An 18189-nucleotide genomic window follows, 5' to 3' on the forward strand; every position below is an offset into this window, starting at 1 on the left:
AGGCCCGAAACGTCAGCTTTTGTGCTCCTGAGATGCTGCTTGGCCTGCTGTGTTCATCCAGCCTCACATTTTATTATCTTGGACTCTTCAGCATCTGCAGTTCCCATTATCATTAAGGTATCCAAACTTTCTTTAAAGATGGTGATAACTCATTAAGTCGTTAATTGAAGCTCAACCAGCTGGTCTGGAGTTAGGCAAGTTAGCACGGCCAGCCAACAAAGAAGCTGAAGCTAATAACCCCGAGTGTTATGACGACTTCATCCAAACAAAGCAGCGTTTGGTCAACATATCAAACATAATCCAATCAATCTGGTTCTCTCGTACTACATGAATACAAGCAATCAATGTTCAGCCTTGAATCCTGGCAAAAAAGGCACCAGCTACCTGTATGGCCCTCGGATTTGACATAACATTCACTGGACAGAAAGACATCCTTTGTACAAGGGTAAATGATTGTGATAACTTGATGTAATTGATAAAGTGCCAAGGCAAATGGGGGGAAAAAGCAGAGAAAATTGGAAATCAGTTTTTGTGCATTCCTGAACATGCAAAATTTCTCTATGCCTGATTCATCTTCTTGCAACAAGACCACCCCTAAGTACTAACATCCGCATCCCAAAGCCAGCTTGTCCCCGCCTCCATAACCTGTCCTTCCTCCCATCTATCCCTTTCTCTCACTTCAAGCCCCACCCCCATTTCCTACCTCCTAACCTCATCCTACCTCCTTGACCTGTCCATCCTCCTTGGACTGACCTATCTCCTCCGAAACTCCCCACCTACACTCACATTTATTGGCTCCATCCCCGCCTCTTTGACCTGTCTGTCTCCTCTACACCTATCTTCTGCTCTATCCATCTTCTATCAGCCTCTCCCTATTTATTTCAGAATGCCCTTCCCCTCCCCCATTTCTGAAGAAGGATCTAGGCCCAAAACATCAGCCTTCCTGCTCCTCCGATGCTGCTTGGCCTGCTGTGTTCATCCAGCTCTACACCTTGTTATCTCAGATTCTCCAGCATGTGCAGTTCCTACTATCTCTACTAATATCAACCTCCACTTTAAAGTGTTTACTGAAGTCAGGGTAGCGAACAAAGCAACCTCAGTCACACTTCCCACTTCGAATTTTTATTCACTGGTAGTCCATTGTTGAAGTGTAGTCAGTACAGTTATGTGCTAGCCAATTTGTGCACAGTGCAGGTCCCATAAATTCCAGCGACAGTGACAATTTGATTTTATTCTGATACTCTTGTGAAACTCTTGGGCATTACGATAAAGAAGCAATAAAAACATTTCTATGTTGTCTGACAGATGAGTGTTGGGCAGGAAACCAAAAGAACTTGACTGGTCTTCCAATAGTGACATGGCAGCTTTTTGTGGCCACCAACACAGGGAAACAGAAATTAACTTGTCACTTGAAAAACAATATCTCAAACAAATGGTATTCTTCCTTAATACTGCACTAGCGTGCCTGGCAATAGGCACTCAAGGATTCACTTGAATGCAGAATCAATCAGTAGCAATAGTGCTACCAGTAGCCCAGCTGTGATCCTCACTTAAGTTTACAAACTCAGCTTCTGAAACTTTACTGGACTTCAACAGCAGGAAATGCGAAAGGTATCATTTAGCAGAATTCTGATTAGAATCTGAAATATGGTTCAGCTATTGACTTCATTAAAATATTTGAAAGGCACCAACCAGAAAATGGATTCTCCTCCACGACCACTGCCAGTTGGATCACCGGTCTGTATAATAAAGTCCCTCTGTTACAAAACACATTAGAATTGAATAAATGACAAATGACCAGATGTGTACACAGGCACTGAAGTTTTAATTCTTGCATTAAGTTTCACCTGTCAAATTAGGGGACAGGAAGAGGATCTAAGAGAGAGGTATGGAAAAAGGAAGTGTGAGAGAGGGGATGGAAAGGGGGTGTGGGGGAGGAGGAGTGGAAAGGATGTGAGGGGGAAGGGGTGGTAGTGTGAAAAAGGGAAGATGGAAGGGGTATTACAGGAGACGGGAACGGGATAAAAGAGAGAGGGGATGGTGGGTGGGGTTGGGAGGGACTGGGTTCAGGTCAAATAGGATAGAAGGGTGGGCAGGAGGGATGGATGGGCGACGGGGGGGAAGAATGAGTAGTAGGAGACAGGGTGGAACAGGCGAGAGAGGGGACATGATGGAATGGGTGGGAGCAATGAGCAGGAGGCGGATGGGCTAGACCTGTCAGGCGGTGAGATGGGCTGGAAGTGGGGGGAGCGAGCTGTAATGGGTAGGAGTGGATGGGTGGGGACAGGCTGGAGGAAATGGAATGGAGTGGACGACATGGAGTAGGTGGGGGGTATTCAGGATATAACGAGTGGGCAGGGGGCAGGTGGAAGGGGACGGGATGGAATGGAATGGGTCGGGTTGGAGAGGAAGCTGTAAAAGGCAAGGACTGGTGAGGTAAGACAGGGTGTGAGGATCAAGTAAGAATGGGAGCGGATGGTACGAGGTGAGGAAGGGTCGGTGACCAAGATGTGAAGGAGGGCTTTGCTGTTACTGACCATGGACTAAGAAAATTTAAATCTGTGAAATCTTAATTATTCTCCACAGTTCAAGTGAACATTCCATAAATACGTGGCACACTCACCACGGTTCACAAATCCATTTGGGCTTTACTAAAATTATAAGCAGTTCACCTCCAAATACAGCAATATTGAATATCAAAAAAGAGTAGAGAGGACCGGATAGTACAGCACATTAGCATTTGACTTTATTCATGGGATGTGGGCATTACTGGGTGGATCAGCAATTATTGTCCAACTTGGTTATATTATCCAGATTTGGGCTGACAAATGGCAAACAACATTTGTCAGAAATCACATGACACCAGGTTACAGTCCAACAGGTTTATTTGAAATTATAACCTTTCAGAGCACAGCCCCTTTGTTAGGTGCAGGGACAGAGAAGAGCACACAGACACAGTTTTAATTTTTTGTGATTATCTCTCTGCCTCATTTAATTGGATCACAGGTCATCTCTTCACTGGTTATTCACCTGTTGACACTTCACTCATAACACTCTTAGCCACCGAGAAAGAATTATCCGACACTCCACGCAATGTGTTTGTGTGCTCTTCTCTGTCACTGCACCTGACAAAGGGGCTATGCCCTGAAAACAGTGTATACCCTAGCACAACAACAGCATCTCCGCATCAAAACAACACTTGCACCACACACGTCCCTTGCAATAACCATTTCCAATTACAGAGAGAGAATCTAACCATTCCCAGCATTATAATTGCTGAACCCCCAAATATCAACACCTCTGGGGAATTACCATTGACCAGACACTGAACTGAACTAGCTATACAAATGCTGTGGCTGCAAAGGAGGTCAGAGGCTCAGAATTCTGCAGCAAGTTACACACCTCCTGATTCCTCAAAGCACAAGTCAAAAGTGTGATGGTTTACTACCCTCTCACCTGGATAAGTGTACCTCCAACCATGCTCAAAAAGGTTAACACAATCCAGGACAAAGCAGCCTACTTCATTGGCACCATATCCACAAATATTCACTCCCTTCACCATTGATGCTCAATAGCAGCATCTACAATATACGCTGCAGAACTTCACAGCACCTTCCAAACCAACAATCATTACCATCTAATAGGATATGGACAATATACCTGGGAACACCACCAGCTGTAATAAGAGATAACACGGTGTAGAGCTGGATGAACACAGCAGGCCAAGCAGCAAAGGAGCAGGAAGGCTGACATTTCAGGCCTAGACCCTTCTTCAGAAATTCAGCCTTCCTGCTCCTATGATGCTGCTTGACCTGCTGTGTTCATCCAGCTTTACACCTTATCTCAGACTCTCCAGCATCTGCAGTTCCTACCATCTCTCACCACCAGTTGTAAGTTCCCCTCCAAGCTACTGACTTGGGTGCCATTGGTCCTCGAGTGATGCTGGGTCAAAATCCTGGAACACTCTTTCTCATGGGACTACTGACACAATACGGACTACAGTGATTCAAGAAAACAGCTCATTTTCTGAAGGGTGACGAGATCCTTGGATTTTTAAAAAAAGCTAACATGCAAAACAGTCTAGTTCTGTGTTGTTAATAATAAATAACACACATTACAAAATACCAGATCAAACAATTTATGAAGAACATTTCTGGGAAAATTTACAAGGTTTAAAGATTGTAAAAGCTAATAGAAACTCACCTGAACATTGTGGATGAGGCAGTAATTATAATACTTGATCTTACAAAGCTTCAGAAAATTCAAGCAGGCTACAAACAAAAAAAATTAAGCTCAAAATTATTTCACAACAAATAGGATATCATTAGGAAATTATTGATATTTCAGAAATTTTGATCTATTAATTGTGAACAATCTTTCACCAACATAACTGTTCTTTGGTTTCTTCACATTCCTCAACCTCCCTCCTTGTTTCAAATGCCTTCTTGCTTTTTCAGAACTCCGTTTTCTTGCTAGGTATTGACGTTTTTTAAATCGTCTCCCCGCCACTGAGGCAAATTCTACACATGTGAAACACTACACAAATCTCAAAAGTTCTACTTTTAAACTGCATCAAGCTTCAAAGAAATAAAGTGCCTTAATTTCCGCTTTAACGTGCTTTACCAGTGTGAAATGTTTTGGGACAGTTTCATCTTTACATCGCCAGTGCATTGTTAAAACAAAACTATAATTCTGGGTCTCTTGCGCCTGGGAGTCAGGAAATTGCGCGTCCAAGGTAGCAAACAGGAGGCTGGACGAACAGAGCAAGAAAGGCAGCATCTAGAGGAAAGGAGCAGTCAACATTTCGGTTACTATCCCTCTTCAGGACGGATAGTTCAAGTCTCACTCATCCAAACTAATACTGCAACACGGTACTTGTCTCAAATCGAGTCCCTCACTACCCTTCAGGTGAATGCAAAAGTGGCCACTGTTTTGAATAGGGGTGTTCTCCTCTGTAGCAAAATATTTGTCAGTTAATATCACTAAAATTATCTGGTCATTACCATACCGATACTTGTAGGAGTTTTTGCTTAAAATAGAACAGTGACTACAGTTAAGTACTGAATCCACGGTGCAATGTTTTGAGATGTCTTCAGATGTTGGATAATACTGCTGAAAATATGTAAAGCTAGGCCGCTGAGGCTTCTCCATCTCCCGTTACAGAACTTTTTTTTGTTCAAAAAATGTGAACAAGCCTAACCATAGAATGGAATGTGTACTGAGAACTGCCTCTTCGAATTACCACTAACCCCTCGGCCTCTCCTCCGTATATAAATCGATCACCAAATCTCCCAGAGTCGTTTCGAGCAGCACCGCCATTTTGTCTTAACAACGTCGCGAAATGGCTGCCAGGTGAATCGCGTCACCTGACGCGGCTCAGAGCTATATACCACAGCCGGAGAAAGCGGCACAATACTTTGCGCCTGCGCTGCCGTCACCCGGGTCCATGTCCTATGCGCCTGCGCTGCCGTCACCAGGTCCATTCCTCCCCATCGTTATCCGTGTCACCTACAGGAGTTTCTAGGCGGCGGTTACTTATCGTGTTGATCGGTATACCGGTTTCGTACGTCTGTACTTGGATGCAACAGGTACTTCAGCATAGTTTAATTGGGTCAAGGTTACAACCGCTATATTCCATTACCCTGTTATAAAATAAACAAATGCTGTGATACCTGAACCCGGAAAAGTTAGGCATGCTGGACAACTTCGGTTCCACTTGCAATCCCCCCCCCCTTCCCCTCTAGTTCGTACTCTACATTTTATCTCGTTTGTAACACCACAGAGTTTTTGTTTTACTTAAATTTCTGCATGATACTTTTTTCAATGGAGGGTAAGTGACACCGTCCACTTCTGTATCAGTGCCGTGGCTGTGTTTCAGTATTTGCTCCAAACAGGCCGGGATGATTGACCCCATTCCGAACTGTTGCTTAAAAACAACACAAAACCCAAGAACTGCGGTTGTTAGAAATCAGAAACAAAACCAGAAACTATTGGGGAAAAACTCGACAGGTGTAGCAGCATATGTCGAGCGGAAGCAGAGTTAACATTTCGGGTGCAACGACCCCTCCAGAATGTCCTCTTGTTTGTTTCTCACTGACTCAGTCCTTGCTGCCTTCCTGGTACATGAGACAAAAAAATACTAAAACACTTAACGGGTCAGACAATATCATGAGCCAACATAAACGAGAGTTAACCTTTCGGTTCGCTGACCTTTCATCAAAGTTGTGTAGTTTAATACAAGTAGCAAAACAGCAAACGTGTGTGGCTGCCGCCATGAGGAAAACGTTGAAACGAGGAAATGAAGCAAAAAAAATCTCCCCGAACTGAGCGAGAGAATATTCGTGGCTTTGAGTAGTGACTTCACGTATCAAATGCTGAATGTGTTACATGGGACTGAAAGTCGGTGAATTACCCTGGCCCTATGAACCACGTCTCCAAGTTTTGAAAGTGGTGGCTGAAGAGATGATGGAGTTATTACTGGTTTTCCAAAATTCAATAGATTCTGCAGTTTGGAAGATAGCAAATGTAATCTTGCTATTTAAATTAGATGGAGAGAAAACAAAAAACCACAGACTTGTTAACCTGACATCAGTGAGAGAGAGGGATGGGGTAGAGTGAACGAAAGGATGAAGGATGGAGCCCAGAGAGAGAACAGCATTTGGATAGACAAAGGAGTTGATAACGATTAGGTGAATAGCAGTTAATAGGAACTATTAGTGATGAACAATAGGTGGTGTCTGATGGCAAGCTATGTGATAACGAGGACTGGTGTGTGGGGTTGGGATCTAGGACATGGGAGATTCGGGCCCTAAAATTATCAAATTCTATTGAGTCTGGAGAGCTGCAGAGTCCACAAGCGAAAAATGAGTTGTCCTTCTAGCTTGTGCTGAGCTTCACTGGAACACTAGAGCAAGCTTGAGACATGTTGGCCAGGGAACAGGGTAGTGTGTTAACGTTGCAGGCAACTGGAAGCTCAGGGTCTTTTTGCAAGCAGAGCGTAGATGTCCTGTGACGCGGTCACCCAGTCTACCGTTTGTTTCCCCAATGTAGAGGAGACCACATTGTGAGCAGTGAATGCAGTTGACCAAATTCTGCAAAGTGCAGATCAAGTGTTACTTCACTTGGAAGGCATGTTTGGGCCCTTGGATACTGGTGAGGGAGGAGGTAAATGGGCCTGCCACATCTGTGCTGGCCAAACTATGCAAATCCAATTTACCTGCACTTGGTCCATATCCTACTGTACCCTAATGTTTCAAGTACTCATCCAGATGCTTCTAAAGTGTTGCAAGAGTCAGGCAGCATGTTTTGTATATCTACCACCCACTGGCTGAAAACATTTTGTCATATCTCCTCTAAACCACTTGCTCTCCACATTGAACTTGTGCCGTTTAGCCTTTGACACGTCTGCCATGGGGAAGAGATTCTCATTTTATATCTCTCAATATTTCTGAAGAAAGGTCTAGGCCTGAAACATCAGGCTTCCTGCTTCTCTGATGCTGCTTGGCCTGCTGTGTTAAACCAGCTTCACACCAGGTTATCTCAGATTCTCCAGCATTGGCAGTTCCTACTATTGCTGGAAAAGCTCTGGCAGGAGAAGCTCTGGTGGAGGAGAAAACAGTTAACATTTCAGGTTAATGTCTCCTCCACAGATGCTGCCAGATGTGCTGAGCTTTTCCAGCAACTTTGTTTTTGTTCCTGGTTTTTAAATATCTTGGATGGATTAAAATTGCGAATTCTTCACGTAAATGATAATACCTTATCATTTACCTTGTAAAGGTTTTATGATGTTTTTAAGAAAACGTACAGTACTGTATTTACTATGGTCATCAGCAACATTGATATATCTGCATCTCACTGCAGTTTTGTGTATCCTTGGCCTTATGTTTGACAATGACTCTCGTATCATTCCACACAAATCTGACTTAGATCTTTTAGGGAAATTGATGCTCTGGTTAAATTTCTATTTTAGTTCTTCTTGTTTAAGTATATAATATTTAAAGGATTTTTTTTGTTTGTTTAAGAATACTCTGAAACAAAGCTGATTTCACCTGGCAGCTTCAGTCTACCTGCTGACTTTGTGCCATTCTCAATGCTTCTCCAAGCCTACTGCCCTGTCGGGTGAAACAGCTATTCGGCTCAGCCCTGTAAATATAGTGAGTGCACTCTGTTGCTGCCTCTTCGCTCACGCCAAGTCCTTCTTCAGCCATTGCTCATTCATTTACTCTTGATTATCCTGCACTAGACAGTTACCCATCTGGAATGTTGGCCATGACGAGAAAACTGTTGTCACTTTTTTACGGATCTTAGTTTAAAAATCACTGTGTAATATTGTGACAAAAGTGTGATTCACTGATATACTGATTTTCTTTACCACCTTAGCTTTCTGGTAGCAAATACCAATCAGCAAAACAAGAGCTGAAGCCACGTTTTGGGACCTTGTACATGTATTCTGGGCCAGGGTCTGACACCAGTCAACAAAGATCTGAGTACACTATTCCATTTTCCAACTCTTGACCCATAGCCCTAAAGCTCATAAATATTCAATTTTTAGCTTCCATTTTCAGTTGAATTACACTGATGGAAAAATCTTATTTGAAAACAAAATCGAGTCAAGAAAAATGGGAGCTGTGATTTTATTGTGGGGGTAAAAGGCTAATCATAAATTGATTGTCATGTGCACCAAAATACAATGAAAAGCTTTGTTTACGAGCAGGACAGGCAGATCACAGCTAGCTCAGGATGTACAGATCAAGAAGTCCGAGGCGTACAGATCAAGAAGACCGAGGCATACAGATTATATTGCAGGTTACATCATCTGAGGCTAGAGTTCATTCAGCAGTCTGATAATGGCTGAAAAGAAGCTGATCCTGAACCTGCTCATGCATGTGTTCAGGCTTCTGTATCTTGTGCCTGATGGAACAGGTTGTAGAGGTCATTACCAGGGTACGATGAGTCTTTTATGATGGCTGCCTTTCAGCTGCAGTGAACCATATTAATAGAGCCCATGGATGGAAGGCTAGCTTCTGAGATGGCATGGGCTATGCACGCCACCTTCTGTAGTTTCTTAGTGCTGGGCAGAGCAGTTGCTATATCAGGCTGTTATGTACCTGGATAGTATGCTTTCTGTGGTGCATCTGTAGAAGTTGATGAAGGACATGCCAAATTTCCTGAGCCACCTGAGAAAGAAGACGCGCTGTGTCTTCTTGACTGTTGTGTTTACGTGGGAAGTCCAGGGCAGGTTGTCAATTATCATCACTCTGAGGAACTTGATGCTCTTCACTATCTCAACCTCAATTCCATTTATGTAGGTGGAGACGTGTTCTCCTTTCTTTCTGAAGTTGATGATCAGTTCCTTAGCTTTGCCAGTGTTGAGAGACAGGTTGTTTTCATTGCACCACATCACCAAGCTTTCTACCTCCCTTCTGTATTTTGACTCGTTATTAAATATCTGTCAGCAAACTTTGTTGATGGCATTTGTTTGGAGTTTGGCAATGCAGTCGTAGGTGTACAGGGAGTTCAGTAGGGGTCTGAGGGCAGTCTTTACGGGGTCTCCAGTTTTGTGTTATTGTGGAGAAGGTGCAGTTACCTATCCTCACTATGGGTCAGAAAGCTGAGGACCCAGTTGCGGAGGACAGAGCCAAGATTAAGGCCACACAGTTTTGAGATCCATTGCAAACGAATAATGGTGTTGAAGGCAGAGCTGCAGTCAACAAGCAGGAGTCTGATGTAGGTGTCTTTGTTGTCCAGATGTTCCAGGGTGAGTGCAGGGCTAGGGATATGGCATTGTCAGTTGGCAAATTGTAGAGGATTGAGGCAGGTTGGAAGACTGGAATTGATGTGGGCCATGACCATATTGTATTTCATGATTTAAAATGGTTTCAGATTACTATTTTAATGAAAAATTATTATGCTATTAATAAAGCTGTTCAGTTGTATAGCTGCACTATGATTACAGGTATTGTATGTGGTTCAACAAACCAGTTGTATGGTTGTGACCATTGTGTTTCTTATACAGCTGAGATGCTAACTTAATCTGAATGTGCTTTCAAAATTGATTTTATAATGTAAAGAAAGTGTCAAAAGAATTATCTTAATTATACAGATCTTAAATTTTAAAGCTGACTACTGACAAAATTGTTTTAGGCATATTTTAACAACGCAATAATTCAGAAATAAGACTGTTTTCATTTTGTATTTTTTCTAATAATGTATGAACTGACTTTTATTATGTAATGTATCGATTAAGCAATGTACCAGAGAGTTGTCAATCTGGCAAATGTTTGCCAGAAATGTCATACAGAAGATTAAGATGCATGCGATCCATGGTGACTTGGCCATTTGGATTCATAATTACCATACAAGGCACAGGAAGGGTGTTTTTATGGCTGGAAGTCCATGACTGGTGGTCCGTAGGGATCTGTGCTAGGACCTCTACAGTTTCTGACATATATAAATGACTTGGATAAAAATGTAGATGGGTGGGTTAGTAAGTTTGCAGATGACACAAAGATCACTAGAATTGTGGATAGTGGAAAATGTTGTCAAAAGATACAGGAGAATACAGGTCAGTTGCAGACATGGTGGAGAAATGGCATATGGAATTTAATCCAGGTAAGCATGGGGTGTTGCACTTTGGGAGTCAAGTGTTAGGGAAAAGAAACAGTTAATGGCAGGTCCCTGAACAGCATTGTACAGAAGGATCTTGGGTGACAAGCCAATAGCTCCTGAGAAATGGCCACACAAATAGGGAGCATGAGAAAGAAGGCGTATGGCATGCTTTTTGTTGGTTACGGAATTGATTACAAGAGTCAGATGTTATGTTGCAGCTTTGTAAGACTTTGGTTAGCCGCACTTAAGAGTCTTAGGCTCAGTTTTGGAAGGAAGGATGTGGAGGCTTTGGAGAGGGTGCAGAAGAAGTTTGCCAAGCCGCTGCCTGGATTAGAGTGTATGAGCTATAAGGAGAGGCTGGAGAAACCCTGGTTGTTTTCTCTGGAGTGGCTCAAGCTGAGGGGAGACTTGGTGGAAGTCCATAAAATTAAGAAACGCATAGATAGGGTTGACGGTCCCCAGAGTTGAAATGTCTAAAGCTAGGGACATGCACTTAAGGTGAGAGGGTGGGGTGTGTGAGTTCTCAGGTGATGTGAGGGGCACTATTTTTTAACGTAGTTAAGTGGTAGGAGTTTGGAACATGCTGCCAGGAGGAGTAATGGAGACAGTTATGATAGGGGCATTGAAGGGACTTTCAGATATGCAAGGAATGGAGGGATATGGACCAAGGCCTGGCAGAAGGAATTAGTTTAATTTTGGCATCAGATTCGGCACAACATCATGGGCTGAAGGGCCCATTCCTGTGCTGTACTGTTCTATGTTCCAAGAACAACCAGGCCCAGATATAGCCACAACAGAGAGCTGAATAACCAATTTATCTCTCTGTTTGGTGTTCATTGAGGGAAGAATGTTAGCCAGATAATAGAGTGCTGCCTTAGGATCATTACTCAACTTGGCTTAGCTGGTAGAAACCTTAGTTCAAGGGCTGCAACCTCTCCTCCACAGTAGTTGAAAATACCCTCGACCACATCGCTCATGTTTCCCACAACTCATCCCTCACACCCTGTCCCTGCAATAAGAACCAAAATAGAATCCCCCTCATCCTCACGTACCATCCCATCATCCTCTGGCACTTCCGCCACCTGCCATCTGACCCCACTACCAAAGACATTTTCCCTCCCCACCTTTATCTGCGTTCCAGAGGGACCACTCTCTTCATGACTCTCTTGTCTGCTCCCCATCAGCCCCAGCACTTTTCCCTGCAACCGCAGGAAGTGCTACACCTCCCCTGCCCCCATTCCATGCCCCAAGAAGACCTTGCACATCAAACAGATGTTCACCTGCACATCTGCTGATGTGGTATATTGTATCCAATGTTCCCGATGTGGCCTCTTCGACATCGGGGAAACCAAGCAGAGGCTTGGAGACCGCTTTGTGGAACTCTTGCTCGGTTCGTGACAAACGACTGCACCTCCCAGTCGCAAACCACTTCAACTCCCCCTCCCACTCCTTGGATGACATGTCCATCCTGGGCCACCTCCAGTGCCACAACAATGCCACCCAAAGGTTGCACGAACAGCACCTCATATTTCACTTGGGAACCCTACAGCCCAATAGTTCAATGTGGACTTCACAAGCTTCAAAATCTCCCCTCCACTGACCGCATCCCAGAATCAGCCCAGCTCATCCCTGCCTCCCTCACCTGTCCGTTCTTTCTCCCACCTATCCACTCCTCCCTCCTCAAACCCCACCCCCACCCCCACCTCCTACCTACTAGCCCCATCCTGCCTCCTTAACCTGTCTGTCCTCCCTGGATCTAACTCCCAACCTACACTTGCCTTGACTGGTTCCATCCCCACCTCCTTGACCTGTCTGTCTCCTCTCCACCTATATGCTCCTTTATCCATCTCCCCCCACTCTCTATTTCAGAATAGCCTTCCCTTCCCCGATTTCTGAAGAAGGGTCCAAACCTGAAATGTCAGCTTTCCTGCTCCTGTGCTGCTTGGCCTGCTGTGTTCATCCAGCTCTACACCTTGTTATTGCAGATTCTCTAGCGTTGGCAGTTCTTACTATCTCAGAAACCTTAGTGTGACTTTTTCAGGGGAGAAACACTGCAGTTTTCACTTCTTTGAGAATTTCAACTTTGATCATGTCCTAGGGGAAAATATAAGTTTTCTGCGTGAGTAACAATAGGAAATCCACTTAGTAATTTTAAAATCTGCTGAAATTGCTTTAAACTAAGCTGTTGTAAATATACTGTTTCTGCTCCTCCAAAAACTGGTCTTTTACTGAAATTTTAAGCAGTTTTTGTGTTCTTTCTCCCTTATAGAATGCAATGAAAATGAGTCTCCATGAAATCAGTGAAAATGTGAAGTTGGGCAGAGAATATGCCTTATTGGGAAATTATGATTCTGCATTAGTTTACTACCAAGGAGTAATTGAACAGATTCAAAAGTACTTGTCTTCAGTCAGAGATCCTTCATACAAGCAGAAATGGAATCAGGTCAGAACCTCACTTATTTATGCTTCTGTTGCATGACTGGATAGCGGCTTATGCTGCAAAAGATAATTTCAGATTCTGTATTCACACTCTTAGTTGGAAGCTGGTAATATTGGACCCCCAACAACACAACCAATTAATCAAAAGTTCTTATCCATCTCCAGGGAAATTTTACATTAACATTTAAGATGATTTATTGCTCTTCTTAAATGAACTTGTTCATTTAAATATTACAGCAGATCTACTATGTTTTTGGTCATGGACAAGATCGTCTCCATCTTCCTAATGCTATGTGATTGCTTCTCATGCATTCTTCACACACAATTATTTGCATTAAAATTGTGATTATTTGATTTTTTTCTGTCCCAAACTCAGTTCTCGTTTTTAAGTGCATGATACCTATGTACAGTGCATTAAAATACATAAGAATATATTTGGTTCAGATCTTCCATTGGGAATATAGTTGTTGCAGCAGCAGTGTATTGAAATAAGAGGTTTGGTGCAGCTGAATCTCCTGAAATTGCCCTTGTTGTTGAAACTTCTGTTGCGCCTGAATCCAACAACTGAAAATGTCACCCTGTTTTAATTAAAAATTGAGACTTCAGAGAGTTTGACTGACTCAGCTTAATAGATATGCAGGAAATGTTAGTCACATAAAACCTGCTGTAACTCCTGGGTAACTATTAAGCTGACCCAGCCCTGAGTGGATTCAACCCAACAACTCCCCATGTGAACTTCCCTCTAATCTGACACTGCCCTTCACTCACCATTGCTAAGCTAGATTTGTTGTGAAACACATAGGCACACCCACTTCCCTTGAACTTGAACTCCTTGTCCACCTACCTTACTTCTTTCACCCACCCTCACTTAACCTAGACACTTCTCTCAGTACCCATGTAAGTGGCTTTGGGGTACTAAAATCCTGGTATATGGTAGGAATTGTTGTGAAAAAAGAAGCATGGTTTCAACACAGATAATAAGAACTGCCGATGCTGGAGTCAGAGATAAGTGCAGAGCTGGAGGAACACAGCAGGCCAAGCAGCATGAGAGGAGCAGGAAAGCTGACATTTCGGGTTGGGACTCTTCTGCAGAAATGGGGGAAGGGGAAGGGGAAGGGAGCTCTGAAATAGGTAGGTGTGATGGTGATAGGTGAGCGTAGGTAGGCAGTGGTGGGGATTGGTCAATGAGGTGGGAAGAGTGGATAGGAGGGAGATAAGATAGACAGGTCTAGGAGCTGGGGATGAGAGGGTGGGTTGGTCATGGAATGAGGCCGGTGGTGAGGAGATTTTGAAGCTAGTAAAGTCCATATTGAGGCCATTGGTTTGTAGGCTCCCAAGGCAGAATATGAGTTGTTGCTCCTCCAGTTTCTGGCTGGCGTCGTTGTGCCAGTGGAGGAGGCCCAGGATGGACACATCGTCCAGGGAGTGGGAGGGGGAGCTGAAGTGGTTTGCGACTGGGAGGTGTTGATGCTTGTTGTGAACTGAGCGCAGGCGCTCTACAGAGCGGTTCCAAGCCTCCGCTTGGTCTCACCAATGTAGAAGAAGCCACATCGGGAGCAGCGGACGCAATAGACCACATTAGTGGATGTGTAGTTGAACATCTATCTGCTGTAGAAAGTTTTTTGGGTCCTTGGATGGGGTTGACGGAGGTGGTGTAGCACTTCATGTGGTTGCAGGGAAAGGTGGTGGGGCAAGTGGGGAGTGTGGACTGGATGAAGGAGTTTCTGAGAGCACGGTCCCTACAGAAAGCAGATAGGGGTGGGGAGGGAATTATGTCCTTCGTAGTGGGGTCAGATTGCAGGTGGCAGAGAATGATTGTTGAATCCGGAGGTTAGTGGGGTGAAACGTGAGGACAAGGGAGATACTGTCTTTGTTTTTGCTGTGGGGAGCGGGTGTGGGAAATGCAAGAGATGCAATTGAGGGAGTTGTTAGCCACTGAAGGTGGGAAGTTGCAGTTCTTGAAATACGAGGACATCTGGGATGTTCGAGAGTTGGAGAGCCGCCTCTTGGGAGCAGATGCAGCGGAGGCTGAGAAATAGGGCGTAGGTGATCACATTCTTGCGGGAATGTGGGTGAGAGGAGGTGCAGTCTAGGTAGCTGTGCGAGTCGATGGGCTTGAAATAGATATCAGTTTCGACGCGGTCACTAGAGATGGAGACAGGAGAGCGAGAGAGCGAGAAAGTGGATGAACTGTTCGAGCTCCTCATGGGAGCATGAGGCAACACCAATAGTCATTGATGTAGCAGAGGAAGAAGTGGAGGATAGTGCCTGTAGCCGTAGAAGAGGAACTGCTCCATGTATCTTACGAAGACCAGGCATAGCTTGGGCCCATGGCAGGTTCCCATGGCCACCCCCTTAGTCTGTAGGAAGTGGAGGGATTTGAAGGAGAAGTCCTTAAGGGTAAGGATGAGTTCAGTTAAGTGGATGAGGGTATCAGTGAAAGGGTCTAATTGGGCCTGCCGGACAGGCCATTTGTGTGGGGGATGCAGTTGTACAAGGATTGGACATCCATAGTGAAGATGAGGTGTTGGGGGCCAAGGAATTGGAAGTCTTGGAGGAGGTGGAGGATGTGGATGATGTTGCAGGCTTAGGTGGGGGGTTCCTGGACCAGAGAGAGAAAATGGAGTCGAGATAAGCGGAGCTAAGTTTAGTGGAGCAGGAGCCGGTAAAGACAATGTGTCAACCAGAGCAGTTGGATTTGTGATTTTGGGAAGGAGATAGAAAGAGGCGGTGTGGGGTTGGGGAATGATGAGGTTGGAGGCAGTGGGCTGGATGTCACCTGAGGTGATGATGATATGCATAGTCTGGGCAATGATGTTTTGGTGGTCAGGGATGGGGTCATGATCGAGGAGGTGTCAGAGTTGGTGCCTGGCCTCGGCGATGTAAAGGTCAGTGCACCATACCACAGCTGCGTCTCCCTTATCCATGGGTTTGATAGTAAGGTTAGGGTTGGAGCAGAGGGCCCCACGATCTGTGGGGCAGAGGTTGGAGTGAATGAGAGGGGTGGAAAGGTTGAGGTGATCGATGACACCTTCCAGTCGCAAACCACTTCAACTCCCCCTCCCACTCCCTAGGTGACATGTTCATCTTGGGCCGCCTCCAGTGTCACAACGACGCCACCCAGAATCTGGAGGAGCAGCACCTCCATATTCCACTTTGAGAGCCTACAACCCAATGGTCTCAATGTGGACTTCACTAGCTTCAAAATCTCCCCATCCTGGTCTCATTCTATGACCAACCCTTCCTCTCATCCCCACACCTTTGACCTGTCTGTCTTCTCTCCCACCTGTCCGCCCCTGCCACCTCACTGACCAATCTGTACCTATACTCACCTATCGCTGTCCCACCCCACCTGTCTCTCTTTATTTCAGAGCTCCCTTCCTCCTCCCCCATTTCTAAAGAAGGGTCCCAACCCAAAATGCCAGCTTTGCTGCTCCTCTGATGCTGCCTGGCCTGCTACAGTTCCAACACTGATCCACCTCACTGTTAGCTGTGTAGACTCCTGGCCTGCACTTGTGAGTAGACACCTGTCCCAACTGATTACAGAGAGAACTCCTCTCCAAGTTAAGTGATACTGATCAGAATGGGAAATAGCCTTTCCAATATTTTCAATTCTGATTGGAAGACCTGACCCATTATAACTTGTCTCCAGTACAGGCAAGACAGTAGCAGAAAATTGTTCGTTAAGTAGTTTACTGGTGTGAAATGCTGAGGGAGTTTTCCATAGATTAAATACATGGCAATAAGGTCTGCCTCACATACTTGATGATCCTTATCTCAGTCACAAATGACAGAATCAAAGTTCCCTATAATGGAACCTTTGTCTCAGTCAACTTGAAACGTAATTTTCAGACACTACGTTGTTGAAAGGGAAGTTTACATATTGTCTTTTGACTGTCAGATTCTAGGTCATGCTTCTGGCACTGTTGCCGATTTGAACTGCCTAAATGAGATGTGCTAATGACAGAAAATCTCAGTTTTTTGACTGGGTAAATGCTGATGTTGATACTTTTTAAAAAAGTGTCAAATTCTCTAACAAAAACAGAATTTGTTGGAGAAACTCAGCAAGTCTCACAGCATCTGTGGAGAGAAAGCAGAGGCACTGTTGTGACTCCAGTAACCCTTCGCCAGAGCAAGTGGTAGCTGGGAGAAGGTGGTTTATGTGCTGAAGATAGGGCTGGGGAAGGTTAAAGGAATAAGCGATAGATGAAACGAAAGACAATTAGGCAGACAAAGGGATAGATAATGGCTAGGTAGGGAGAGAGAAAAAAGTTGCTAATAGGACTGGAAGAGGAAAATGGGTTGGCTGTGCTGAAAGTAGATGATATGACGATAAGGCCTGTGATGTGTGGGTTTGTAAGGAACATAGAGGAAGGTGCTCAGGACCGGAAATTATTGAACTTTATATTGAGTCCTGAAGGCTGCAAGGTCCCCAAGTGAAAAATAAGGTGCTATTCTTCCATCTTGCCCTGAGCCTCATAGGAGCACTGTAGCAGGCCTGAAATAGAAATGTTAGCCAGGTGGTGAATTGAACTGTCAGGCAACTGGAAACTCTGGTCATTTTTGTGGGCAGAACGTAAGTGTTCCACAAAGTAATAGCCCAGTCTGCATTTTGTCTACTCAATGTAGAGGAGACTACTATATTTGCTGCTCACTACGTAAATTAGATTAAGTGAAGCTCAAGTAAACGTGGGAAGGTGTGTCTCGAGCCTTAGAGTGAGGAAGAAGAAAATAACTAGGCAGGTATTCGCCTTCTGTGATTTAAATGGAGGTATCAGGAATGAAGAAGGAATGCTGTCTCGAATGCTGTTGAGGTAAGGGAGGGGAATATGTCTGATAATGGTGTCTCGCTGGAGATGGTAGAAATAGTGGCTTATGATCCTTGGGATATAGATGCTAGTGGGGTGAAAAGTGAAGAATAGTGCTAGATTCTCTACATGAGCAGTAGTAATAAGCAAAACCTTTACTTGATAAGCTTTCAAAACTTAATTTCTGGGAAATGTGCTGTTCCTTCTTGCCTGTGCTGTCTTTCTCCCTCACCTTTTCTCTTTCTCCCAAATACTCTGCCCACACTCTCTTCTCCCAGTCCAGTCTCTCTCCCTGACCTACACCCAACCACGTTATCTATCCAAGCCACAAAAT

At 44.4% G+C, this 18189-nt stretch overlaps 2 protein-coding genes across 5 annotated transcripts in view; one reads left to right on the forward strand and one right to left on the reverse strand.

Moving 5' to 3' along the window:
• The window catches only part of ppil4 (peptidylprolyl isomerase (cyclophilin)-like 4), a 32222-nt gene extending 26842 nt beyond the window's left edge, over window positions 1-5380 (reverse strand). For both annotated transcript variants that reach the window (XM_048530970.2, XM_048530969.2), the window contains exons 1-3: window positions 5250-5380; window positions 4204-4271; window positions 1693-1757 (exon numbers count right to left, since the gene is read on the reverse strand). In XM_048530970.2, coding sequence (XP_048386927.1) covers window positions 1693-1757; window positions 4204-4271; window positions 5250-5319 — 203 coding nt within the window. In that variant the 5' untranslated portion in view covers window positions 5320-5380. The remainder of the gene's footprint in view (window positions 1-1692; window positions 1758-4203; window positions 4272-5249) is intronic.
• The window catches only part of LOC125452484 (katanin p60 ATPase-containing subunit A1-like), a 35043-nt gene continuing 21591 nt past the window's right edge, over window positions 4738-18189 (forward strand). For 2 of the 3 annotated variants that reach the window (XM_048530966.2, XM_048530967.2), the window contains exons 1-2: window positions 5464-5588; window positions 12878-13051. In XM_048530966.2, the coding sequence (XP_048386923.1) occupies window positions 5580-5588; window positions 12878-13051 (183 nt within the window). In that variant the 5' untranslated portion in view covers window positions 5464-5579. Of the gene's footprint in view, window positions 4909-5463; window positions 5589-12877; window positions 13052-18189 lie in introns of those variants that run through there. The other variant, XM_059645534.1, reaches the window with a different exon arrangement.

This window comes from Stegostoma tigrinum, chromosome 4, assembly GCF_030684315.1.
Source record: "Stegostoma tigrinum isolate sSteTig4 chromosome 4, sSteTig4.hap1, whole genome shotgun sequence".
In the NCBI taxonomy this organism is placed as follows: Eukaryota; Metazoa; Chordata; class Chondrichthyes; order Orectolobiformes; family Stegostomatidae; genus Stegostoma; species Stegostoma tigrinum.